Here is a 27,414-nt window from a genome sequence, read left to right on the forward strand (position 1 = left end):
TTCATTGTTAAAAGCGCTATACAAATAAAAATGAAGTTATACATTCATTGAAAAAGATGAAACTCTAAGATTTAAAACTCGAAAAGTGTTCTAGCTTTCCTTGGGACTGCTTGAAGGGTTTTTGTGAATATATATATATATATATACATTTTCAACAGAACTGTCTACTCTCCCACAGAGCTCAGCCACGTGAGGGAAAAAAATTCAAAAGAGAATCAAAAGATAATTCAGAACCATTTTCACCCAAAAAGAAAATGAAATCCTTCTCTTCTCTTCTTTCTTTCTTTTATTAATTTTTTGCTAAATCTAAAAATAAACATAAAGATAGACTACCATTTAATACATCAATTAAATAAGTTTCCACTTTAACATTTGGTCCATCTGTTTACCATTCGTAATGTGAAATCCATTTGTTCCATTTAAATGTCCTTTTGACATACAGCAGTGAAGGGATCAGTATCTCCTTCCATATCTTCTTGAGGCTTCTTTTGTGTTCTCATAAATAGAGATTTCTAAAAAAAAAAAAAAAGAATATATACACATTTCTTATGTTCATGTATATATGTATATATATATATATTCATAAATTATTTTTGTATAATTTTTATAAATGTCTTTCTTTATGTATATATATATATATATATATATATATATATATATATATATATATATATATATATATATATATATATACATTTTCAACAGAACTGTCTACTCTCCCACAGAGCTCAGCCACGTGAGGAAAAAATTCAAAAGAGAATCAAAAGATAATTCAGAACCATTTTCACCCAAAAGAAAATGAAATCCTTCTCTTCTCTTCTTTCTTTCTTTTATTAATTTTTGCTAAATCTAAAAATAAACATAAAGATAGACTACCATTTAATACATCAATTAAATAAGTTTCCACTTTAACATTTGGTCCATCTGTTTACCATTCGTAATGTGAAATCCATTTGTTCCATTTAAATGTCCTTTTGACATACAGCAGTGAAGGGATCAGTATCTCCTTCCATATCTTCTTGAGGCTTCTTTTGTGTTCTCATAAATAGAGATTTCTAAAAAAAAAAAAGAATATATACACATTTCTTATGTTCATGTATATATGTATATATATATATTCATAAATTATTTTTTGTATAATTTTTATAAATGTCTTTCTTTATGTGGTATATATATATATATATATATATATATATATATATATATATATATATATATATATATATATATATATATAATTCACATAAGACAAATGGCTTACATGGCAAATATATGTTACAAGCTCTTCAACCACAAGCAGCCTACATTACTCCTTTTTGTATGAATTGGACACCTAATCTGAGACTGACTCATACCACACACCACCTGCACACATGTTAAAGCAAAAGCAAGCCTGACCTCAAGAAGCTGCTGTGCATTGCAGGTTCTCATGCACCCCTGCTAGCATCAGTTACGAAGTATGTATTTGGTAAACATCTAAACTGTTCCGTCAACTGTTGATCACTGGTAGCTTGAAGGAGTTTTAGTTCATTTCTCAGTAAAGAACAATTTTAACTCTGGAGTTTCCTCTGATTAGCTGCTTGCTTCAGGTTGGTTAACAGCATTTTTATTGGATTGGAAAGTCAGGACATTGGCTTGGCAATTCTGAATCCTATTCGTCTTTAAGCATTCTTTGGTAGAATTTATTTGTCGTCTTTGTGCATGATGCATTTTCTTTCGAGATGAATTCACAGACAAATGTCCTGGTACACATAATTCAGGCTGGAATATCATACTTCTTGTTTAAACCATTATGTTCTAGATTGGTTTAATGCATAAACAAAATGTTTTTCAATTTCCTTCCATCTTGTTCAGTTTTGTTAATGTTCAGCAATGTTCTTTTTCAAAGAATTTGTAGATTTTTCCTTTCAATCCTGCCTTACAACCATTGTTGTTGAGTGTTCTTCTGATGGTGGACACATGGACGCTAAAAAAAGGCTATTAGCTTAGAAATAACCCTGGGTTCCTTCATTATCTGGATTTTTGCCAAAGCTCTGGCTCTTTTAAGTGATCTTTATTGGTCAACCACTTTTGCTGAAGATACCACTGATCATGAATATCCACTTTCTTTGTTTAGTTTTTTTTACAGAAAAGAAGAAGAAGTATCTGACTGTGTGTGGCTGAAGCCAAAACTCTTATATGGCTTTAAAAACTATTCTACACTGGTGAGTTTTAACTTTTTTTTTCAGAGTTCCTCAGAAATCTCCTTTGTTGTACCATGATACACTTTCCCATCAATGTTCTTTAAATAGAAAGATGACTCACATCCGATTCTCATCTTATTGACTGAAAACATCTTACTTACTAATTTTACCTTCTGTCAATCCTAGGGGTTCATATACTTACACATACTTCTGAAAATCTGAGGTGTACCAAAACATATTTTTCAGCCAATCAGGTCATATTTATGAACTAATCTAGAAAATGTTAAAAGGTTTACAAAATTCCATGCACCACTGTGTCTTTTTTTGGTACTACTTCAGCTACTGAGACAGTCATGTGACTATGATTAGTTGCTTCTCATAAATTCTGAGCAAACATGTGCTGTGTCCCTAAAATATAACTTTTAAAAGTTTCTATACATGTAAACAGAAACCTGAGTACACCTGAGTATTAATGAATATTATCCAGTCAGCCAATCATGTTGTAGTATAATAATGTAAAAAAAAGAAATCATCCAGCTTTACATCATTAAGGGAAAATTTTGTTCAGCAATTAGTTTGTTTCTACTGTAGCCTCAGATGTTTGCTTCTGGCTGTTTTTTGTTTTCTGACAGGAAAGAAATCCCATGTGGTTTCCCCCTGTTGTAGACTATCCACCTCAATGTTTCCCTTGTTGCGCATTCCGAGATGCTTTTTTTCTTGCCTTAGGATATTTATTTAATTAATATAGCCTGTCTGTATGCTCCAGTGATGAACAGTAAAAAAGTAAATGTAATTCGTTACTGTACTTAGGTAGCTTTTTTGAGTATCTGTACTTCACTGAAGTGTTTCCATTTGGGAAGACTTTTACTTCACTTTTAGGTTTTTTTATTTACTATATTTTAAAATAGAAAAAATGCTCAACTACATTTTGTGACATCAGTTGTTCCTTTTTATTTATTAGTGGATATAAGCGTAAGTGGTCAAGCACACAGCAAGCCACCGATCAGAGATCTTGTTTTGATTGTCGATTAGTGGTATCTACTTATCACTAACATACAGTTCACCGTCGGTTCAACAGCAAGCAGAACATTTTCAGAGTATTAAATGATGGAAGAAACTCGAAATTGCCACAGCATCTGCGATCTCATTTGCGTGATTTTTAAGTAGTTGAAAAGAAGGTTTTGGGCTCATGATCATTTCAATAGATATCAATCAGTGTTTAATTAATATAATTCTAATTATAGATTGGTGTGTTGAGAGTAACATTTGAGTCTTTTCACATAAACTGAGTTGACAAAACTAACAAAAATTATAATAGGAACATTATAGCCATAACAAATCATAGTACATACGTACATTTAAACATAATAAATCATAGTACTTAAGTACATAAGTACAAGTGAATGCTTACAGGGAGCACGTTTACTTTTACTGGAGGATCTTTATCTTTATCCACCACTTGTAAACTCACACCAATCTGGCTATTCTTCAATTGACTTTTCTCACCAAAATTCATGTACAGCTAAGTGAATGTGGTTTTTACACCATGCAGTGGTGCATTTGTGCAGTAATAAGTAAATAATAATTTAATAAAAAAAACAATTAAGCAATGTTATTAACAATATAATAATAAATATTTATTTTTGATGTTATATGACTACTATTTCTACTATACATTATATACAGCACTATACAATAATGCATCAGGTACACATTCTGAATGTGTATTGATTTATCTACTTAATGACATAAATGAACACATTATTTAGCAGCTAGAAGCTCCTATTAAAACACAGTAGATTTGTTGCTAATAAGGATGTGTGGTAGAAATTTTATGCACCAGTATTGGGACACCAATACCTCAGCAAATTCAATTCAATGTTTTTAGAAAAAAAAAAAGGGAATTTCGTCAAAATATTGTACATTTCAAGGAAAGATAAATTTTGTAATCTGCAAGTATCAAATGGGGAAAACATTTCATCATAAAATGTAAAAATATGGACTGGCAGTTTAGAAATTAATTCCAGAAAATCATAATTTTGGGCTCATTTGTCTACCTTTGGGATGACTTTCATATTTGTGCGGTTTCAGAGTATCCACTTGTTTATTCAAATGTTTGTTTGAAGGCATGCATTGTTGAAAAGACTGATCCTCTTTCCATTTTCGCTTTAAAGCGTTGTTTGTGTTCTCATAAACAGGGGCCTCTGAAAAAAAAAAAATGGCACACATACTTAGATAATTCTAGAATTGGTATGATCAATAATGCACAGATCACAGTCATCTAATGATTGAGGACAAATAATTTGCTCTGCAAATACAGGTGCATCTAATTAAAGTAGAATGGCATAGAAAGTATTTTTATTGAATTTATTTCAGTAATTCAACTCAAATTGTAAAACTCGTGTTATAAATAAATCCAATGCACACAGACTGAAGTAGTTTAAGTCTTTGGTTTGGTTTGTGGAAGACTGCTGATCTGACGGTTGTCTAGAAGACAATCATTGACACTCTTCACAAAAAGGGAAGCAACAAACATTCATTGCCAAAGATCTGCACAGAGTGCTGTATCTAAGCAACAGAAAGTTGAGTGGAAGGAAAAAGTGTGGAAGAAAAAGATGCACAACTAACCGAGAGAACTGCAGCCTTGAGAAGCTCGTCAAGCAAAATCGATTCAAGAATTTGGGTGAACTTGACAAGGAATGGACTGAGGCTGGGGGTCAAGGCATTAAGAGCCACCACACACAGATGTGTCAAGGAATTTAGCTACAGTTGTCGTTTTCCTCTTGTTAAGCCACTCCTGAACCACAGACAACGTCATAGGGCTAATCCTGTTCTGGGCTAAAGAGAAGAAGAACTGGACTGTTGCCCAGCGGTCCAAAATCCTCTTTTCGGATGAGAGCAAGTTTTGTATTTAATTCGGAAACCAAGGTCCTAGAGTCTGAAGGAAGGGTGGAGAAGCTCATAGCCCAAGTTTTCCAGTGTTAAGTTTCCACAGTCTGTGATGATTTGGGGTGCAATGTCATCTGCTTTAGAGCACTTCATGCTTCCTTCTGCTGACCAGCTTTTTAAAGATGCTGATTTTATTTTCCAGCAGGATTTGACAGCTTCCCACACTGCCACAGCACAGCACCAAAAGTTGGGTAAATGACCAAACTCACTAAAACCCCAAAGAGAATTTTTGGGATATTGTCAAGAGGAAAATGAGAAACAAGAAACCAAAAAATTATGGAAGACCACTGTCAAAGAAACCTGGGCTTCCAAACCACTTCAGCATTGTTACAGACTGATCACCTCCATGCCATGCTGAATTGAGGCAGTAATTAAAGCAAAAGGACCCTCTACGGAGTATTGATATATATAGCAAATTAACATACTTTCCAGAAGGCCAACAATTCACTAAAAATGTATTTTTTTTTAATTGGTCTTATGAAGTATTCTAATTTTTTGAAATAGTGAATTGGGGGGTTTTTGTTAAATGTGAGCCAAAATCATTCTAATTTATTGAGATGCACCTGTACATGTTGCACACCGGTTCTGCAACCACAAACATTGTATAGAACTGTTTTATTTGAACTGGACTCCTCATCATGAGTCTGACTCATACCACACACCACCCACACATGTCAGCACATCACTAAAAAGATGAAGCAGTCCTGACCTCAAACATTTTGTTCTGCTGTGCATGACTTTCACATGCGGCCATGTTAAATAAGCCTACATTCATAATTGCCTGCATCATTTTTTGTCTCTTTGTGGGAAACCATAAAGGTACTACATAGAATCCTAAAACAGAGTTAACCATTTCAGAAGAAGGTTCTAGAAAAACTGCTGAGAAAGCGTGGGTTGAAATGAACACTTTAACACTTAAAAAAATGTCCATGAATCTGCTTGTCTTTGTATAAGTATTCTGAAGGTTTATCATGAAGATGATTGTTATCCACCTTTTTTTCTTCTACATAAGACCATTGTGATGATCACAGTTATGCACAGTAGAGCACAGCTCACTGACAAAGCTACCCACAACCACCATAGATGAGCAGTTGAAGTGTTCTGATCTGAAAAGAAGACAGAGAAGAGAAATACTGAATACCATATAAAATGTTGGAATCATTTATTTCAAAGTCAGTTACTGTAGTACCAAGTAGCTGCAGACTCATTTTGTGTCACTAGTGCTATGATGCTTGTTGCTATTATGTCAATTGTAATTCATTATAGACTGAAAAAGTAAGGATGGCATTAAGATGAAAAATGTAGTATTGCAAAACCAGGTGAGGTTGTTGCTGTTTTGTTGCTGTTTGGCTCTAATGCTAAAAGAAAATCTTTAGAAGAAGTGTATCTGGTGTTTCAGAGTCAAACTGACTGGCCACACAACACAGAAAGGGTTTGTTTTCCAGCACCCACAAGTTCTGTCAGCCACAGGCACGTGCGTTATACAACATTCACACCACTAACATGTCCCTCAGACTCCACAATACAAAATAGAAAAATTCACTTTCTCTATAGCACACTTATCATGAACTCAAAATAGCCCAAAATAGTTTTTTTTCTTAATCACTGTTAAGTCTGAACCCTAAACATTCATAGACAAGACTCTTCTTTACACGAAGTACCACAGGCATGTTCATACAGGCGTTCTTATCTATGCAAGACGAGCATAGCTCTAGCTTTATTTTTAGAGATTAAATCAGCAGTACAGTAGAGCTGCATACCTCGCACGCATTGATCAGTGTGCCCAAATTCATACTACCTGCTCTTGGAAACCAGTGGATTATCCTGCACATGGAAAACCTTTTTTTAAGGCACTAAACTACTAGGTGATGAAAGTAGCTCAAGGGATCCATACTGCAGCTCTCAAGGGACATGCTGTGGGAGGTGTTTCATTTTAACTCTGGACTGTCACTTTAATTTTGGCACAGCACAGTGTCAATTTCTGTCACCTTATACCATCACATGGACAAATTAGGGACAAATGACAATGGATCACCTTAATCTGTACTTCTGTCAATATCTGTCATACACATATCCATCCCATTCTGTGAAATTTCGTGTATATAATATATATATATTGCTCTTAATCATATTTGCAAATTTTATATATATATATATATATATATATATATATATATATATATATATATATATATATATATTTCACATAGTTATACTTTTACTTTATACTTTATTTCATTTTTATTTATTTTATTCTACACTCTTTTATCCTTATATTCTATTTAAATTTTTCATGGCCATTTTTCAACAGTCGGTAAAAAGCATTTCGTACATGTCGTACTCTGTATTAACGTGTATGTGACAAATAAAATGTGAATTTGAATTTGAGCAGTAAACAATATTCCAATATTCCCATAGAATAGAGTCTATGTATTGACCAGTGGTTCTCAACTTGTGGTATGAAAAAATCTTAAATATCGTTAGATTTATCTAGTATTTAGTATATAGGAATAAATATAAATGTAATATATAGATATATATATCGTTAATTATATATATATCTGTCTGTCTGTCTGTCTGTCTGTCTGTCTGTCTGTCTGTCTGTCTGTCTGTCTATCAATTACTAAATATCCATCATTGTCTATTAGATACATGGTTTATTAAAATTTTATAATAAAAAACACTAGATGCATTTAACATATGTTCAGGATATTATAACTTGCTAAGATTTGGAGGTACATTTCATATATATATATATATATATATATATATATATATATATATATATATATATATATATATATATATATATATATATATATATATATAAAGAAAATCTTATAAAGCTGTAGCTCTTGAGACTCTGAAATGCTGAGCAGGATAAAGAATACTAATAATTACATTTGAACTGTTATTAGAGAACTTTGCAATTCTGACTATTGCAGAATATTTCAGGGGAATAAAACTGAAAGCTACTGTCCGCTAACCTTGATAAATACCCTTCTCAAACATTCTAGTGACTTTAATCCAGCAATGCAAATGAGCTCAATTACAAAAGTTCTAACAATGACTGGTTATAATAAATACACAACAAAACTGACTATAAAATTCCAAATCTTACCACAAATTGTAGTTGTATTGTAGTTTGTTGTATTGTCCTCTGAATAAGTGGGTGTGGGTGTGGGTGAATCTGCCAAAGGAAAACACAGTAATATGAGATCACTTAGCAGTTAGATGCAGCGTAGATACTGTAGTGAGAGATGGTGCCGTGAGATATTCCTCATGTCTCATTTAATGCTTTTACTAATTTATGAGACAAATAGAACTGTCTGCTGAGCATTAAGCTCCAAGCTGTTCTTTACAAACAAACCCCAAAGGGACATGGATTGTAAACCACCTCAAGCCTTGACCACTATACTCTTTTTTAAGTATTATACTTTTAATTTAGAACTGGGAATTCCACATTTAATATTTGTTTTGGCATATTTTCAGGTTCTGTTTTCTTGACCTGAAAGAGCATACCTTCATACATCATTTCAAAATACAGAGATGCATTCTCTGTATTAGTTCTCCGTATGAGTTTGTTACATCATTCCTACATCCAACGTCACATTTCTTTATATACTGTAAATATTATATTACTTACAAATGACAAGTTGACATCCACTGCTGCAGGCTGTGGAGAGTCGAGGAATGTCCTTTATGATCATACAAAAATACCATCCACTGTCATTGAAATTAACATTTCTAATAGTTAAATATGAAGTGTTCCCTTCTTTGCCTTCATGATAATTACTTATATTGGAGGCATGTGATGAGTGGAGGTAAATTTTCGTACTCTCATGAAAGTTAGAAGTTTGACCAAAATACCAATTCAGCTTAAGCGATTGATTATCTGTGGAAAAAGTGCACTCAATGGTTGCGTCTGATCCTGTACAGGCATTAACCATGCTTGGAACCACAGGTTTAGGAAGCGTCTCCTGACCTCTGGTGCTAACTATGGCCCCCACTGTGTGGAAAACAAAATACATTATGTGTCAATTACATTTTAGAGATTCAAATTCACAGAAAGAATTAGATACAATGCACAAAGGTTTTCTAGTTATTAAGTTAACTGATACTTCATTTTATTTATTCAACATTTGGTCATATGCAACAGATTTTTTAATTTATTTATTATAAGTTTTTATAATTGATCCTATTTTTCCTGAAAAAAAGTTAGTTAGTCAGTTGATACAGTATTGTGAAGGGGAATAGAAATTTATGGGAGTACGAATTTTATGTACGCAGTGTAAAAGTGTATTTAAAACCAATATTTTATTATTAACATGTATTGTATTATTGTTTTTAACATTCCCAGGGATATGTTTTTTTTTTAATCCTGGTTTTAAAAAACACAATTCAATATACATTTTTAGATTAAAAAAAAAAAGTTCAAGTATATTAATAAAGAAAGAATTACAGATTTTTGGGCTAAATTTGAAGCATATAGGATTCCTAGTGAAAAGCAAATTCAGAGAAATAGATAATTCTGAATAATTATCCAAACTTTGTAAAAGTGTTTGCATGTGTTAATTTACTGTTAAAAACAACCATTAACAACCATACAGTATGTAATATTGTCTATGGTCATTTATTAATGTGTTTTATACTAACAGAAGACTACAATAATTGTATTATTATATTATTATTCAAATTGTCATTATACTGAAATTGACATTATAGAATTGAATTAAAATTACAAATCTGCTTTTTATTTGTGTTATATTTATTAATGCACAAATTCAATTAAAACAAGTCGAAGGACCATTTAAATGTCTATCCATGAATAGAATGTTACAATAAATATACCACCATCGATAATGGCTAATGAGCAATTGAGAACATTGATTATAGGCAGAGCATAAACCACAAAAAACACTGATGATAATCAGTATGATTATTTACATGTGTTTTTAGTTACAATTATTTGAGCGACTTAATCAAACAAAAAGAAGAACATTTATCTGGAGACTTGTATGAATAAAAAAATGTCTGACCTGTGACCAATAGCAGAAAATTCCTGCTGACTAAGTAGTCCATTTTTCTCGTTAAAAGAAGTTCACCCAAAATGCCAGGATCTTTTGACACACCCGAGGAAAGTACAAGCGGAGTTTGCGTGTGCATCAGAGAAGTCACATATCTACAACACACACACAAAAAAATGCTGTAATGAAGGTACGTGCACGTATTGTGTTACACGTAAGTACGTGATGTCAGGGGGGTGTTTGGTTGAGGGTTGAGTTGAGGCAGTTTCATGTATAATCATGCTGAAAACCTAAAGCAGCATAAGAAGCAAGGAGGAAGTCTATGCTCAGAGCAACCACTAAACCACCAGCCCAACTGTGAATAGAGCATGAAATAGAAAAAGAAAAACGCAAGAATATTGAAAAGGTCACAAACGTTTCTTTGTGTAATTTATTTTAATATTTGTTTAGTACTGTTTAATTTAATATATGACTTTAAATAGAGATGACGCAATCATAAAATAGAGAAGTCACTACAATAATTAGTTTGACTCAACCCACAGTGTGAAAAGCATGGCAGGAAAACAGGTCAACCACATATACGCCAAGTGAGAAACAAGAGCTGAATAACACCTGCGTGAAACTCAGATGAACTTGCAATTTAGGAAAAAATACACACACGTATGCACGTTTCTTTCCCTTCCCTTCTCGCAAAAACATGCCGTGTCTAAACCCAGACTCAGAGTACACAAATATTTGTGTAATGGTTTGGAAAAAAACATTTCACATGCACAAATGTTAAAGTGTTATATACAGTTTCTTGTTTTGGCAGAACCATGGGTTTGAGATCATAAGATAAGACAGTGTCTTTAATTTTTTGGTATTTATATGTACTGTAGATGTTAAATATATTGTTAAACAATATAGAGGATGGTATAATTTGTATGTTACCACCCAGTAGTTAGGTGACTGACAGCTGTCTTGCTACCAATATATGTACCAATCTGTTAGATTGTTGAAACAGTTAATAACGCTGAACATCTACATTTGGACATCTGTTCCACCTACGAGATGGTATCAAAAAGTTTTGAGACTAATGCTGCTAACTGCTGCTATTCTGACCACCACGTCTGCAATTTCATCCTGGACAGCAAAATTAGAACAAAGTGCAAACATGAAATTCTGCGTGAAATATTACATATTTTTGACATACGGCGATGCTGCAATGAATCGTTTGAAGAGTGAAGGAACATCAAGAAGGAAAGAATCAGGAGGACCTTCAACGAGCTTAATCCCTGAAAATGTAGTTAGTAGTAGTAGTCCAATCAGATTTCAGCCTCTGTGTGCTGCCATATCAATCTAATCTGCCCAGGGCCTTCAAAGTCTGTAGTGCTGACCTTTTTACCTTAGTCTCAATAAGTAATTAGTCTGTTTCTTTAACCAATCAGATTTCAAATTCGCCTCACAGGGCCAGATAGCTGGCCCAGAATAGCGTCAGCATTTTTCCGTCCTCTAATTGGTTGGTCAGAGGGAAACAGGCAAGTTTGACTGGCAAAACACATCTGCAGCACACTGCACACATTAATACATCTGATTTAAACTTTTCACTATATTTAAATATAGTCGGACTGAGAGAGTGTGGTTATGGGGCGATGCCCTGGATCAAAGAGACGCTGGCAGCTCTCTCTCCCCAGCCGATGCATCATCTCTTAAAGCCCAGCGCTGCCCACCAAGTCCCTGAGAACCACCTCGGTGGTGGTGGGCAAGGCATACACCTCAGCGAGTCAGGCCTCAGGCTGTCCGCGCTCCATGGCTGTGCTGTGACCTATCAGGCTGATCTGCTGCGGGAGCTAAATGTGGAAGATGTCTTGGGTGGTCAGCAAGTCCATGAGCTCCGCTGTGCTACGGACCAGGCCCTTAGGACTACTAAATAGACCGCTACGGCCATTGGCCAGTCCCTGGCCACCCTTGTCTCTTCTGAGACATATTTGGCTGTCCCATTCTTCGGACCTGATATGGGACATGACAAGGTCAGTATCCTGACCTTGTCATGTCCCATATCAGGTCCAAAGAATGGTTTGTAACCATAGATCTAAAGGATGCATACTTTCATGTATCCTGTCTCCCAGCTTGAAGGAAGTTCCTGAGGTTTGAAGCTTAACAATATTTACTGTTTGGTCTTGCCCTCTCAACCTGCTAAAGCTCACATTCACATTCTAAATTATTTTTTAACGATTGGTTGATACTGGCTCAATCAGAGCAACTGGTGGTCTGGCATCAAGATGTCGTTTTTGCTTACATGAAGGAACTGGGGTTAAGGCTAAATCCCCCAAAAAAATGTGTGCTTACCCCCATCACAGAGAAGGGGAGAGGGGTCTGCGATCTTGCCTTTTGTACAAGCTGGCACGGCAGATCCTCCTGTGGGCCCAAGGAAAGCTTCTCTCCTTGAAGACTGCGTATATCCCAGGCCACTTAATCCAGGGAGCAGATGCTCTCTCGAGGCAAGGGCCGATGCACCCTGATGTGGTGGAGCAAATCTGAAATTCCTTTAAGAACAGTTTGCCAAAGGGTTGGCCCCTTCCACCCTGAAGAAGCCATGATTGTGTTCCTCTTGGCTATCTCCTCTCTCAAGAGAGTAGGGATCTCCAGGGCCTCTTTGGCCCCTTCTTTCCTGGAATTTACTTCACGTTTGGCCAGTGCCTTCCTCAAGTACCCTTGGTTGCAGCACAACCTGTTATGCACCAGACATTACCTCCTCCTCCCTTTCAGGCCCCAAAACAGGAAAAGTTCCATCATTGTTGAGGTGGGCAGTCATAGGTACTTGAATGCAAAACTGTTCATGCAACATTTCACTTATGCAGTGAGAAAGAGAGAGGGGTGGGGATTTGAGGAGAATTTACATTTTGGAAAATATTAATCTTTGTTTTAAAAAAACATGATACAAATTAAATTACATAATGAAACCATAACCTTAATCCAACAGTTCTTTTCAAATGTTTCTGCATAGGAAAATGGAACATTACATTGCATAAATAAGTTAAATATAGTTCTTTTGATACTCAAGTACGTTTAAACTCAAGTGTTGCACTTTTATTTAAGCACAGGATTAGTGTACTTCATCCACTAATGTTTATCACCCAGTTAGTGCTATCTCAAATAAAGTGCATCACAGCATTAAAAAAGATTCAATAGTTACTTCTCAGTATTTAGGTCTCTTAGTGACATTTAAAAGAAAACCTTATCTCTTGATCTGTATTCAGGTATACTTGATCACTTCCTTTACTCAAATGGTTTATCTGTGTTTAGGTAGTGGAGCCCCTAAAATATTTTCACTTACCGCACTTTATAATAAAATACTCTTTAACGCATTCACTTGAACAATTAACTTGGAGATTATTAGAGTGTTTTAAGACCAAGAAAAATAGTATCTGTAAAATAGATTTCAGTTGGTGTAGCACACAGGAAACACACAGTAAATATAGGTCACCCATTAAAAGACCACATGAGAAACAAAGCTACATAACTCCCACTGCTGATCATGAACGACAAATGTTTTAGTTAGGTGTGTGTTTTTAGGCACTACTAAACCAAATGAATGTAACAAAACACAGAACTAATGCAGAAGACTACTGAAGAAGTGTGTAAGCATTAATCGGAATGTTTTTGAGCTTTTTGGGCTCAAACCTCCCAATTTTATAGTAAGCAAAAGTATTGGAACTTAAAGCAAATCAGTAAATACCAGTTAATCTTTGCATGCACATCACTTGCTTGAAACTGCATTTTTGGTGACTGATTGATATCAGGAGCCTGTAGAGTGCATTTCCATGTTTGTATCGCAGCTTCTTTAGTTTGCTTTTGGGGGTTTCTATCTTTAAAAGCTGAAATGCAATTGGGTTAATGTCTAGTCATGGACTGGCGATTCTGAAATTCTGAAATTTTCTCCTGCTTCCTTTATTGGGTTGGCAGTGTGTTTCAGTTCACTGTATTGGATTTGGATTAGGATTTGGTTCCTCCAAATTAAATTTGATGCTTTTTTCTAAATTGGCAGATAAAATGTTTTCATCATGAGTTCCAACAGAAATTGGAATTAGTGAACCCTATAAAATCCCCAAGCCAGAAATGTTTCCATTGTTTGAACAATGAGCTTGTATGTTTTGGATCATGAGCTCCACTGATTTCATCACACTTTTTGATTACTAGAGGTAACAAGCAAAACCTTTGTGGTTCATATCTGTTTTTCTTTGCGAATTCAAATCTGACCAACACAAGTAATGGCTCACAAGATGAATAGCTCACATCCTGTTATCTGGCCACTTTATTTGTATTTTTAAAGGATTGTGTTCCCCTGAATTCTGCCTTGTGGATCTTGCTGGTAATGTTACTGACTGTTGTTTTGGAGTTTTTCTACACAGTTCTAACAACATTTTTCCTCAATCTTTTCTCAGTTTCAAAATTGCTTGCTTTTCCCCTAGAGACAGTTCCTGGGTGTTCAAGTTGGTTGATACTTTTGAACAACAAACAAGGTATACAGGTTTACTAGGTTTATAAGCAAAACCCGGGGCCAAATGTTTCAATTGAACTAAAAAAAAATAGTGAAGTGGCATTTCTAAATTGTTTAACACTGATGTAAATATCTTTAACACTCTAGATGTAAAGATCAATAAATAAAAGCTGAAATACATCTTACACTTATCTCAAACCAAAATCTCTTTAGAGTATAGCAAAAACAAAAGAATTGGCATTGAGGTGCCAATAATTTAAATTCAATTCACTTCATTTTAATTTTTTATAGCACTTTTAACTATTAACATTGTTATAAGTGTAAATTTGTCCCTGATGAGCGAGCCGGTGGTGACTGTAGGCATACAGGAAGAAATATTGAGAGGAACCAGACTCAAAAGGGACCCATCCTCATCTGGGTTGCACCAAATGGCCATTTATTACAGATAAACAATGTTGAGGTCTGCAGTGATGGTGACCAGATGCAAACTGTAGTTCTGAGTCAGTGTAGCAGAATGTTGACATTAACTGCAGTCCAAATCCATCCTCAAAGCTCCTGTTCTTACTCTGTAATTTCATGTAAAGATTTTACATTTACTTTTTACTGTATAGATCAATTAAATAAACAAAATGGCATAATGTGTTTGTATTTATTCTGTGCTTGTATTTTACATCTTAGTTGTAATCATATTGTAATTGTTATTCAGAAAGTAATATGACTGAGGTCCAGTCTGAGGTTTTTGTGGAATGAAGTGCTTCCTCCATTTGTTTCATAGAGTGGTCCTTTTTGTTTTACTCAAATGATCTGGTAAGTAACTGGTAAAAAAGGAAGATAATAAATACATTTTATTGGAGTTTTTTGTATGAAAAGTTCAAACATTTTAATGTAAGATTTTAACGATTTAGGATTCGGATATATGTAAATGAAATTCTCAAAAGTGTTTTTTGAAATTCAAAATGCTCTTCAATGTTTGGAAAATTTGCATATAAATCTAAATAGAGGACGAGCTGAAGAAAGCTGAGCTGAAGATTTGAGCTGAAGAAATTGAGTGTAATATCAGTCAAATATAATTGCGTATATAATTTTCAGATAATATGATGTATATAATTGAATATTTAAATGTAAAAATCTAAACTTTCACTTTAAACATGTAGAGATCTAAATGTAAACTGGTTGCTGCAAAGTTAGTATCATCCTGGTGTTTTATTCTCTACAGCATGTTTAAAATGCTCATTAATTAGTTAAGATTTCATTTTAAATCTGAAAGATTTCAAATTTAATGTTTTTAGTTTGTTTAGTATTTTATGGATCGGTTGTTTTATGTAAGCATGTATTGTGGATTTTTTTACACCTACTTTTAAGATGTTGCCCAGAATTTTTTCCCCCCAAAAGAATTAAATGTATTTAAACACAATTGCATGCAAAAAAAAAATCCAAGAACTATTAATGTGCATTACACATGTTAAATAAAGACTTGGGTAAAGTAATTCATTATGAACCAAAAATAAATTGCAAATGAAACTCGAATACAAACGTGTTCAAATATTTAATTTAAAATTCATTATGTTACAAATATCTTGTCAGTTCAAGGTATATTTAAATATGCGTCAGTGCGTGGCCATGCTTATTTTCAACATGAATCTGAACGATCTAAATGAATCTAAACTCAACTTGTATGCCATATGACATACAGGACAGTGCAAATGGCACCCAACTGGAGGTAAACCCACAAGCATGAACCATGACCATTTTAGACCATGATCAGGTTTTTGAAAAAGAAAATTCCTTAAAAACAGGAACGAACCACATATTTTGATATACTTCTGTAAAAGAAAATACAGTGCTCCAATAAACAGTTCTAACAGCCTGAAAACAGATTTGTGCAGTAAACACAGAACACATCGGCAAATCCTGATACTAATACATATAAAATATTTTCTTATTGAACCTTTAAAATATTTGTACAATCCCACAAAAACTTATCTACACTATAGATTACCTTGTACAGTATCTCTGCATGATCCAAGATCAGCATCAGCACGTTAACGGTGATATTAAAAGATATGACCAAAATATAACCTGGTATCCACTTGAACTCAATAGCAGGAACTGAATCACTGAAACACAATGCAACAATAAACAGTACAAAAATAAAATAGTTCTGATTTCTTTAGACAAATAAATAGCTAACAATATTAAATGTTCAATATCATATGCCTTTGCCAAATCTCAGACTTGTTCTTGTCGTATCTCGGACTATAATTCATCTTTCCGGTTGATGTGATCCCACTGGTTCTGGTTTTCAAGGGCTTGAATCACTTCGTCAGCTTGAAGCCTTTCCTAAAGAAAAAAAAAAGAAATTGAATTACAACTATTGAAAATGCACAAGGCTGAATTTCTTCTGTAAATGCATCTATGAATTTTAGCAGCAAAATTGATAAATATATTTGATTGCATATTTGATTTACCGTAATTTCCGGACTATAAAGTGCACCAATATATAAGCCGCACCCACTGAATTTTACAAATATTTTTATTTTTAACATAAATAAGCCGCACCTGTCTATAAGCCGTGTCTACACTAATGTACTTTACACAGGCTTTAACGAAAGACACGTTACACACGGTGTAACGGGTGAATTATGTTGCGCTTCTATTAGGAGCATAGCGGTATTTTGGGAATAGCATGCCACTGCATGTGTCCAGTATTACTGCATGTGTGCAAGACAAGGAATATGTCCTTATTATTTTCTGATGCTCAATTCTAAGTTTCTTTGACTAACCCGTAACGCTGTTGCCAAGAATAAAAAAAAGCACGAGTTTTGGAAACCTGTCTGTGCTTATATGATTTCTGTTGTAACTGGAGTTAGCGAGCTCTCCCTTCACCCAGACTCAACGCGTTACAACGGCTTGTATCTAAACAGTAGCTGACCAAGAAAGTCATTGTTTACTGTCTTCCTCCTTCCTTTCACAACTATTTCTCTCGGGAGTTTATCTTTTGGCAGTGTTCGTTCGTTTCTTGGTTGTTCATCCATTTTCAGAAATTGTAATTCTGTGCTTTGCTCTGTCGGTCACTAATTAAAGGTTTACAAGATTCACTTTTGACCTGTTTTAGAGAACTGGTTGATCATTGGTTGATCTGATGCCATTCACTCGCTTTCATTAGTCAAATTGAAGATTCATCTTCACAATTCAATTCAAGATATATACACAAAAAAAAAAGGTCAATAGAAATTTAAGCTTCACAGAGTAGGACAACTGGTTTAATCATTCTTTTTTTGCATACAGTGAAGTGAAGCCCAGATGTTGTGGGGGTTGAGACTATTCAGGTGAAACCAGTATAATTTTGATCAACATGACATACTGTAAACAACTGAGTAGGAAACAGCAGACAAATAAGTAAACCTCAACTAAATGAATGTACAAAAGAATTCGCAATTTAATCAAAGCAACAAGAAATGTTTTTTTCAATGTGCCCAAGTGACTAAATGATGTGGCGGTTGAACACGTAGTTTTCAAAATTTCAAGAAAAAAAGCATCTCCAAAGCAACTGAGAAAAACTGTATTACTGTAGATTGGTGTGTTGAGTAACATTAAAATATTTTCACATAAACTGAGTTCAATTGGCAAAGAGTCTTGTAATTCTAAGAGGAACATTATAGTAATAATAAATCATAGTACTTTGGATACTTAAGTAAATTTGAAGGCAAAAACTTTTGTACTTTTACTCAAGTAAAGGTTTAAAGGGACACTTTTAGTGAGGTCATATTTTACAGAGTGAATTTCTACTTTAAATCAAGTACATGGTTTCTGTAATTCATCCACCACTGCTCTTGTGCCTTCTCTTTCCTTTGTCTTGGCTTTCTCTAATTATAGGTGCTGTTTCCATCATTGGTGGGTTGTAAATAATTGTTGCACCAATCAGGGATGAGAATGTCACCAGAGAAGAAAAGAGAGATAGGTGGAATATAATGTGTTTTCTTTCTTGTTTTTTGTTTTACCTTTACATTACCTCCCACAGTATTCCATTCAGACACACCAGGGTTATTCTTTGCTTTGATTCGGCACCTTTAGAGTCAACCTTCACTATTCAACACTGTATATTGGCATTGCATTGATCCTTGCTGTTTGTTTCTTCTAATCATATTGTGTACATAATCCTGTTTACGATTCTTCTATTTTGTATTATACATGCGTGAAAGTAAATTGAAACAAAACTACTACTGAGTCTGGTTTATGACCTTTTCCTCCATCACGTTACTCCCCCTTACCCTAGAGGATAAACCATTGAGGTTAAAAGGGGAGCGTAACACCAACTCAGCATTTTGTACATTGCGAGGAAAAATTGTAAGAGGATGCACAATTTAGTACAAATGACTTTTCTGGTAATATCAATAGTTCAGTTTGTTTCATCTCCTCTCACAAAACTCTGCCATGATATAATATTCCTAACACATTTAATGTTCTGTGGCTTAAAAACATGGCATATCAATACTCACTAGTTCTCTATAAAGGGGGTCTAGAGTGAACCAGATCGCCACAGCACAACGCTGCCCTCTTGTGACTGCACGCACACCATGTGGGTTCTCACCGCCTGAGGAAAAGCCCACCATCCGCCCACATCTCGGCTTTACTGAAGCCTGAAGCAGAAAACATTATTTTAGACCTTTCCTTTTAAAAAAACAGGGTGAATAAACTTTCATAACTTTCATACCGTGATTGTTTTGGCATCCATTTGGGTAAATATGAAATCACCACCTTCGAAATCCCCATTGAGGTAAAGAAGGGCACTAGGAGAGACAAAAAAAATTTCCGTACATAGGTTATAAGCTAATAAAAAAAATGCACACAGTTTAGATGTCGTAAAGTAGCCTGGAAAGAAAATTGTAGTTCTGTTGTTTTAACTCTTACTAGGCATTTATCATAATCATAATACCATCCAAGTATCAAATCAGTTCCCACCTATAGTCTCTGTATGTGTAAGCAGGAGGCTCTTTCCAGCATTCATTAGCTTCGGGGTCTAGAAGACAGTTATCAGCGTGGATTGGGTGGCTGAGGTCATTTCTGTGCTCCTGTTGATCTGATGTGAGTAAAAAAAAACAGTTAAGACAGTTTATCTTTAGGTAACAGTCAACGTTCTAGTGAAATTGCTTACGATTCATCAAAGTTAAGTTCAATGATACAGGGGGTTTTTATTTTACTCATCAATTAAACTTACTACTCCCACCTATGTACACAAAACCATTAACCTGAACAGGTTGCAATAATGTTTACTGAGAAAAGCTGTAGAAGCTAATTGATTTCTCATAATTCATTTTTATAAGTTTAAATCAAATTTAATCCGGTGCACAGAAAAAAAAAGATGCTCAAAACAAGCTCTGTATGGCTAGTCTCTGAAAGTACTAAACATGGGAATGAATTCTGTGCAATTTCTGAAGCAAAGTTACAGATAAGGTCTTTGCTGAGGAAAATTATTAGTCACATATTATAAAAAAATATGTTATTTCTTTTTTTTTTTTTAAATCAAAAATGAGGCAAAGGAAAACCATTTCCAATTGGCATTTCTTAATGATGTCAAGTATGTCAGAGAACTGAAGATCAATGTTGCCTGAAATAGCTTTTGCATAGTGAGCAGGTCAGAAAGTTCTGATTAGAGGGCATGAGTTTAAATCCCACCACCAAGCTGCCTGTCGGGCCCCCAGTTGTATGAATGAGACGAATGTAAATCGCTCTAGATAAGGTGTCTGCCAGATGGCATAAATGTAAATGATGGTCATCCATTTCACTTCACCATGTAGAAGGTCTGTTTTTTCCCTCCGATTCCCAAGTACAATGAATTGCAGCATTAACATTTACAGCATCTACATCTACAGTTGTTAACAGTGAATGTCACTTCTATAGACTAGTTTATTTCGAGAAAGTTAAGCTTTAAATGTCTGTAGCGCTGCTTTACCTTTATCTTTTTTGTTCTTTTTACAAGCCATTACATTTCTTTTATCCAGAATAAATATTATTTAATCATGTTACCCAAGTGCTCTTGTTACAGAAACTTTTTTGCCACAGCCGATACTAAATTCTCTCTAAATTTAATAATCTCTCCCAGTGTCCTGTGCTATTGCATGCTAGGCTATTAACCTGCTCGATAGCCGAGTTATATCACTATAAATGTAACAGTCTGCACAATGGCTGCTTTATGAGTGGTCAAGTGTGCTTTATTCTATCCTGTTTTCTTTATTTGGCATATTTCAAACTGCCACGGTCAGTGTTGGTTTGTTAGTATCATTAGATAACTAGCAGCTAATTGCAGCTAGCAGCTAACTAGCCAAACACCGAAGCTTTAGAATTTCTTGATGAAAGAAAGATCAAGCAGTGCTTTGCATGTCCTGTTTTATTTTAATTCACTTCCATGAGATTCTTTGGTTCACTATTTATTAGTTAACATAACAAGCTAGTATTAAATACATTGCTATGAAAGTGGCTTATCCTAAACGAGGGTATGTTAAGGAGTGTCTAGGATATATGAATAAAAAAAAAAAAAATAGATTAAAAAAATATATAGATTGGACCTTTCAGCACTACATTATTAAATCTGGTGGCTTTAAAATAAAAATAATTTAAAAAGTTATACAGGATTCCCAGTAATCGTGATAAACAAACCTGGGACAGCTGTTCTGCACACTAGATGGGTGTATGAAAAGTGCAGAGTGGAATTTAGCATGAAATAGGATTCGATGATCCTCCTGGCCTTCTCGCTGACATCGTAGAAGAGACGGGCACTTTTTAAAGGAATACGGCCTTCATAACCGTACTGTAAAACACAACGCACATATTGGTTACAGCAGGGGTTCTAGGCTTTTCAATCAACATACAGACTGATTTTATAAACTCTACTTCCATTTACACTCTTACACACACACACACTCTCAGATGCTCAACAATAGGTGATCCCTGATGATACATTGATTGTATTTACTTATTTTTTTGGGAGCCACTTTTGAGCAATTTTTTGAGTTTGTCGTACAAGACCAAAAAAAAATCACCTTCAAGGTTTTGAGCACTGTTGTCCCTTCAAATTTTTCATTCGGTGTGTGAGGGGACATCTTTCCTCTGTAACCATCTCCAGCACTCGTCGTTACCTAACATTTGAGATAAAATATTTTAAATAGATTTTAAAAAGTCTTGCTGGATTAAATAGGAGAAATAGAAAAAGTGGGAAGTAGTATAAAAGTCAGTATAGTAAGGTACATTCAAAAAGAAAAATACTGTCAATGTTCTTTTTTTTTTTAGGTCTGAGAGCTCTGCAGTTCTATTCTACTGCGGAAAAAAATAGATAGTTCAGTTCATATGTGCCATTAATTATTTATTATAATTAATATTAATTATATATATTAAAATAATTACATTTATTATAAAAATGTTATTTATAGTGTCAAGCTGGGTTTTTATTTTATTTTATTTCTAAAGCTACTTTTTTTACACTTAGTACCCAAACAAGAACCACAGTACATATTGTCTTAGTGAGAGAGTGTATGTTTAAAAAATAATGATATGATGCTTTCACAAATCCACTGTTTTTGCCAACGCAATTATTTAGGAAGATTTGATACAACATTTTTTGTTATTTCTAACCTGCAAAAATGTCAATTTCAAATGAAATGCACAGAATATGTGAATTTGAATTTGGAAAATATTATTTTTCAATACTGTAAATTGCAGTATTGCTTAAAGCTTAAATAACTGTATTAGGCATTTAACTCTATTGTACTATAAATGGAATTGTTTCAATGATTTCATTGTACTATCAATTTCAAAGAAAAAAGAAAACTTGAAAAATTTAATTGTGTCTGCTTGAGCAGCTTATAAAAGAATATTTTCTATTTTATTATTATGGAATCATAATTTGTTTGCTGCTAAAATTATCGATTTTATTTAACATTAATGAAATAAACACCTAGGCTAGAAATGAAAGCTGCTATATCTTTCAAATGAGGAAATTCAGGGCTTCAATGTTGAGAATTATTCTTCTAAATCTTGAAATAACTGTGCGACTGTCAATCATTTTACCTTCACGTTCATGCTCATCTCAGCTCATCATGCTCATCTGGTTTGCCCATCTGCATATTTTACGGAATACTTGACCATGTGTTTGTGTGTGTTTGTGACAGTATCATCAAGTACATACATGTGCCAGATGCCTCAGCTCAGAACACTCATCTTCGGAAATGACGTCATCGAAGAGAACCCTCTGTGTTCCATTAAGATCAAGAGAGTTCTGCACCAGACGGATATTGTCGTACAACAAAGAGCCTCCTATGTAGATGTAACAGAGTTACAGATACACAGAGTATAAATATACAATGTGAATGTCAGGATTATTACTCCGGCTGGAAATACAAGAAAATTTTATTGTCATGTTAATCTTTTATTATACTCTTTCTATTCATAAATAAATCCTAGAATGACTTAGGGGTTGCAATCGAATCTTTGAGATGTGTTATGAAACGAGGATTGTGCCATTTTGGTGATATAGGGGTGCTCAATGTCTAATTTCAAATAAAACTAGCGGTTTTCTCCTAGTAAGTTAATATACAGCTTATTATGACAATGCTGTAAATAAAAATGTGAAAAGAAAAAAGCTTTTAATAAATATTTTTAATGTGCGTGATAAAACGCAACTCCCCCTGTGACAGATTGAAGTTTCATTTTCCATGATCTGTGATTGACACGGGAGAATTTTAGCAGGGATTTCAATATTTAACAATATTTTTTGAGATTCTGTCAAGGTATATTCTGCTCTAATTTGATCCCGTAAACAATTTATTATTTGTTTTTCAGTGCATCGATGTTGCGCGGCCTTTCGAGCGTGCTCACACAGGCAGTTTAGTCGATTTCGTTTATGTTTTCAGGTTTTTGATCCAAATTTTTTTTAAATGCATTTTCTTCTATATCTTTGTGTAAAAAAAGTTGACTACGGGGACTCTGGGACCCCCCGAGAATGAACACACATCGCTGTCATAATAGAAACAATGCTAATGGGTGTTGTGTTACTTGTGGTATCTTATTACATTAGAAGTGTCAAAAAGGGTCATGCGAACAGCCTCAAGCTTGAAATTTCATTGTTTTGAGAACGCACTTACTGATTTGCAAATCTTAAGGATGATTTGAGAAATGCTCCAAAGCGACTGATAAAAACTGTAACCTACCCTCATGAAGCTGCTGCATCTCGGCCATGGAGCTGTTCTTTTTCTTAGATATGGCCACATACTCCTTCCCTCCGTCTGTTCCGGAGGGGATCCTGAGGAGAAAAATGGAAAACATGAGCACAAACAAGAATTCCTGGCCTAGCAATAGTACTAATATTAATAGTGTTCAGCTGGAACTCATAAACCGTACCGGGTTTCATCATCTCTTCCACCCGAGCTGCTCCAGTAGTTCTTAAATGAAAGCAGAAATATAATCGGATTGAGGACGTGTATTCCAATTAGGTTTGCATGTATCATAGGAATCGATGATTCCACATTTATAAACACCTGTTACTTAAGTTGCACAAAATAACATAAATTCAAGCACGCCAAATAAATCCGAAATACATCAGCATCTGGGGAACAAAGCCCTATTAAAACAAGCTTGTGTCTGAGTGTAAGTGAAGAATCCCACAATGGACATTGTCTCGAAGCAGCTTTATACAGATAATGTTTTAAAAAAGAATCAATATTATTGTTACATTCCTACTGTATTTGTACCATATTGAATTGCGAAGCATTCTATTTTTAGCACATCCCAAATATAAATATGCTGGACATGATCACTAGGAACAAACCCAAACATGAGCACACACACCAACAAAGACAAACAAGATATAATCATACGAAAGTAAAGAAAGCAAATGAAATTCCCACCTCCTCTATGTAGGGCACACCTAAATTCTCGCTGCCAATGAGAAGAATCTCCGATTCTTTCTTGTGTCTCGTCAAATAGTCTACAGCTTCCTATAGAGGATAAAAACAGGTTTACAATGCTGCGTTATTGCCAACCGTGCAAGACAAAGTTTTTGACAATGTCTCATTTTTTATACCGCTACAATTTGACCTGAAGCAAGTCGAAATGTAGTCAAATAATGGACAACATTCGTAAATAAATACAAATACCTTCATATTTTATACAATATATAGACACCTGGCTATTAGATTGGTATGTGGTGTTGGACCATCCCATTTCCACATTTATTCCTATTTGCTGTTATAATAACCTCCACTCTTATGGGAAGATTTTCTTCAAGATTTTGGAGTGTGCTTGTGGAGATTTGTGCTCATTTTTTTCCAAAGGTGTTCCAATAGGGTTGAGGTCAGGGCTCTATAGCAGGCCAATCAGGAAGTTCAAAGCCATGTAAAACATATCTTCTAAGAGCTGACTTATAGGAGTAATGTCTCGAAAATCAACAGCACAAATGTATTTATTTGATTGCATATTTGATTTTATATTGATTGCAAGACACCAGACAGGATTCACACTTTTGGTGTACCACACTAGTGTCTGTTTATTTGTTCATCCATTTACAGTAATTTTAATTCTGTGTTTTGCTCTGTCGGCAATAGAAAGTTCACGAGATTCACTTTGACCTGTTTTAGAAATAATAATATAATATTGGTTAATGTGATTCTGTATACTCTTGACAGATGATGCCAATGTAAGCTTGACACATGATGCCAACTGGTTTAAGCATTGTGCATTCCATGACTTATGCAATGAACTGATGCTGAGATATTTTGGGGGTTAATATTAGGTGGGGTTATTACTATTCAGGTGAACCCAGTATAATATATTTTGATCAACATGAACATAACCAACTGATAATGTAGGAAACTGCAGACACTTGTACACAATTGATTAAATGATGTACAAAAGCATTCACAATTTGATCAAAGTAAGAAGAAATGTTCTTATGATGAGCACAAATGACTAAATGATGGAGGCTGAACAAGTAGTTTTGAGAATTTAAATAGGAGCAATGTCATGCTAGAACAGGTTTGAGTTTCCTAGTTCAATCAAAGAGAAAATTTAATGCTACAAAGACATACAATTGCGTGCCTCCTAGTTCAGTGTAGAATCACTTTTTTCTATGTAGTGTATGTGTAATACCTATAATGCCTTTGTAATTTATTCTAGACCAGAACAATGGCAGATCCTTTCAGGACTAACCGGCACAAGAACTGATCTGTTGTAAATCAAAGTCTAGTTCTTTTGTAAATACCCTGTGGTGTAATTTTGAATACTCTTTGACAGTGAGAGGAAATGTGAGTGTTATGAACAGTAAACAGGTGGTAGCATTTGCAGTTTTTGGAACAGTTGTGCTCTTTCTCAACAGCCATGAAACAAGAAACAAGACAGTTTCTGAAAACATTCAGAAAAAACACAGCTCTCTGGCAGGCCTTTGTCTGGCGCAGATTAGAAAAGCTAATCCTGGAAATGAAGCATGCTTAATTTGCGATCCTAGGAAATGGAAACACTGTGGATAAATAAAAATAATGGAGCCACTGAATGTGCTACAGGCTTAACATATCATTTACTCTGACCTCATTTGGAAAGCCATGAAATGCCTTACTACGAATTTCGAAATTATATTATCAAAAGTTTGTGGACACCTCCCATCAAATACGTGCTTTTTTACACGTTATTCCTAATTTATTCTACTTTATTCTGTAACAATAACCTCCACTCTTCTAAGAAGGCTTTCCCACTAGATTTTAGAGTGTGGCTCTGTGGATTTGCCCATTCAACCATATAAGCATTAATGAGGTCAGGCAGGGCCTGGCATGAGCTCCACATTCCAGTGTATCCCAAAGGTTTTCAGTGGGGTTGAGGAGGTCGGGGGTCTGTACAGGACATTCCAGATCATTCGCTCAAGCTTTGACACACAATGTCATCATGGAGCTCACTTGGAGCACACTGTCATGCTGGAACAGATTTCTACTTGATTCTTTAGTTCCAGGGAAGAGAATTTGTAATACGATTGCATACAAAGGCTTTGTGTTAAGAAAAGCCCTATAAAAGCAGAAGTGTCAGGTGTCCACAAACAGCATTTTGGCTGTACACTGCACTGTACGCAAGCCTTTTTTATTTCGATTTTGAAGATTAATATTTGCAAACCAGTTAGTGCATTTCTCAATACAATTACACAGCCCAACACAATGGGTGACTTGCAAAAGCCTGTGCATAATCTCTAAAGTATTTGTTTTAAAGAACATCCCATTGCATTCAGAATAACAAGTCCTTTTTTCATTGTTTACAAACAAGATTATCGAAATGTTTATGTCGTGTTGTCAATATGACGGTGCACAGTTTCAGTGTTTCCTGATGTGAACTATGGTTTGGATTACAATGATTGACAATGCATAAGGCTGTTTTTTTCTGTTTAGCATCTATGAAAATAATCAGCACAATGTATTGATTTGATTGCGTAATTGATTTTATATTGATTGCAAGACACCGGACAGGATTCACACTTTTGGTGTACTGCACTAGTGTCTTTATTTGTTCATCCAATTTCAGAAATTGTAATTCTGTGTTTTGATTCACCTTTGACCTGTTTAGAGAAGTAATTAATTATTGGTTAATGTGATTCTGTATACTCTTGACAGATGATGCCAATGTAAGCTTGACAGATGATGCCAACTGGTTTAAGCATTTTGCATTCAATGACTTATGCAATGAACTGATGTTGAGATATTTTGGGGGTTTAAGACTATTTAGGTGAAACCAGTATAATATATTTTGT

At 34.7% G+C, this 27,414-nt stretch overlaps 2 protein-coding genes across 3 annotated transcripts in view; both read right to left on the minus strand.

The window, feature by feature from the left end:
* Positions 1 to 848: 848 nt before the first annotated feature.
* On the minus strand, positions 849 to 10,343 carry LOC124390853. 2 transcript variants are annotated; one of them, XM_046856924.1, is made up of 6 exons: positions 10,172 to 10,342; positions 8,779 to 9,141; positions 8,254 to 8,322; positions 6,125 to 6,238; positions 4,241 to 4,387; positions 849 to 1,055 (listed from the first exon to the last, which is right to left on the minus strand). In XM_046856924.1, the coding sequence occupies exons 1-6, from the start codon at positions 10,296 to 10,298 to the stop codon at positions 997 to 999; spliced, it is 879 nt and encodes a 292-aa protein (XP_046712880.1). In that variant the 5' UTR covers positions 10,299 to 10,342; the 3' UTR covers positions 849 to 996. The 2 variants fall into 2 exon arrangements, with proteins under 2 accessions (XP_046712880.1, XP_046712881.1); XM_046856925.1 differs by lacking the exon at positions 6,125 to 6,238 and having other exon boundaries at positions 10,172 to 10,343.
* Positions 10,344 to 16,166: 5,823 nt separating this feature from the next.
* p3h2 (prolyl 3-hydroxylase 2) overlaps positions 16,167 to 27,414 on the minus strand; it is a 31,404-nt gene continuing 20,156 nt past the window's right edge. The window contains exons 6-15 of the mRNA XM_046858266.1: positions 24,539 to 24,628; positions 24,033 to 24,073; positions 23,843 to 23,934; positions 22,822 to 22,949; positions 21,680 to 21,775; positions 21,297 to 21,447; positions 19,602 to 19,719; positions 19,354 to 19,429; positions 19,139 to 19,279; positions 16,167 to 16,979 (exon numbers count right to left, since the gene is read on the minus strand). Coding sequence (XP_046714222.1) covers positions 16,896 to 16,979; positions 19,139 to 19,279; positions 19,354 to 19,429; positions 19,602 to 19,719; positions 21,297 to 21,447; positions 21,680 to 21,775; positions 22,822 to 22,949; positions 23,843 to 23,934; positions 24,033 to 24,073; positions 24,539 to 24,628 — 1,017 coding nt within the window. The 3' untranslated portion in view covers positions 16,167 to 16,895. The remainder of the gene's footprint in view (positions 16,980 to 19,138; positions 19,280 to 19,353; positions 19,430 to 19,601; positions 19,720 to 21,296; positions 21,448 to 21,679; positions 21,776 to 22,821; positions 22,950 to 23,842; positions 23,935 to 24,032; positions 24,074 to 24,538; positions 24,629 to 27,414) is intronic.

Source organism: Silurus meridionalis, chromosome 9 (genome assembly GCF_014805685.1).
Source record: "Silurus meridionalis isolate SWU-2019-XX chromosome 9, ASM1480568v1, whole genome shotgun sequence".
NCBI lineage: Eukaryota > Metazoa > Chordata > Actinopteri > Siluriformes > Siluridae > Silurus > Silurus meridionalis.

What these genes read in the sequence shown, in the direction of transcription:
- LOC124390853 (XM_046856924.1), bottom strand. Translation starts at nt 10,298, where the DNA reads ATGCACACGCAAACTCCGCTTGTACTTTCCTCGGGTGTGTCAAAAGAT. An exon ending in CTTATGTAGAAGAAAAAAAG is followed by an intron (nt 4,388 to 6,124) that starts GTGGATAACAAT and finishes TTTTTTTTTCAG; the next exon opens with AGGCCCCTGTTTATGAGAAC. An exon ending in ATATGAAAGTCATCCCAAAG is followed by an intron (nt 1,056 to 4,240) that starts GTAGACAAATGA and finishes TTTTTTTTTTAG; the next exon opens with AAATCTCTATTTATGAGAAC.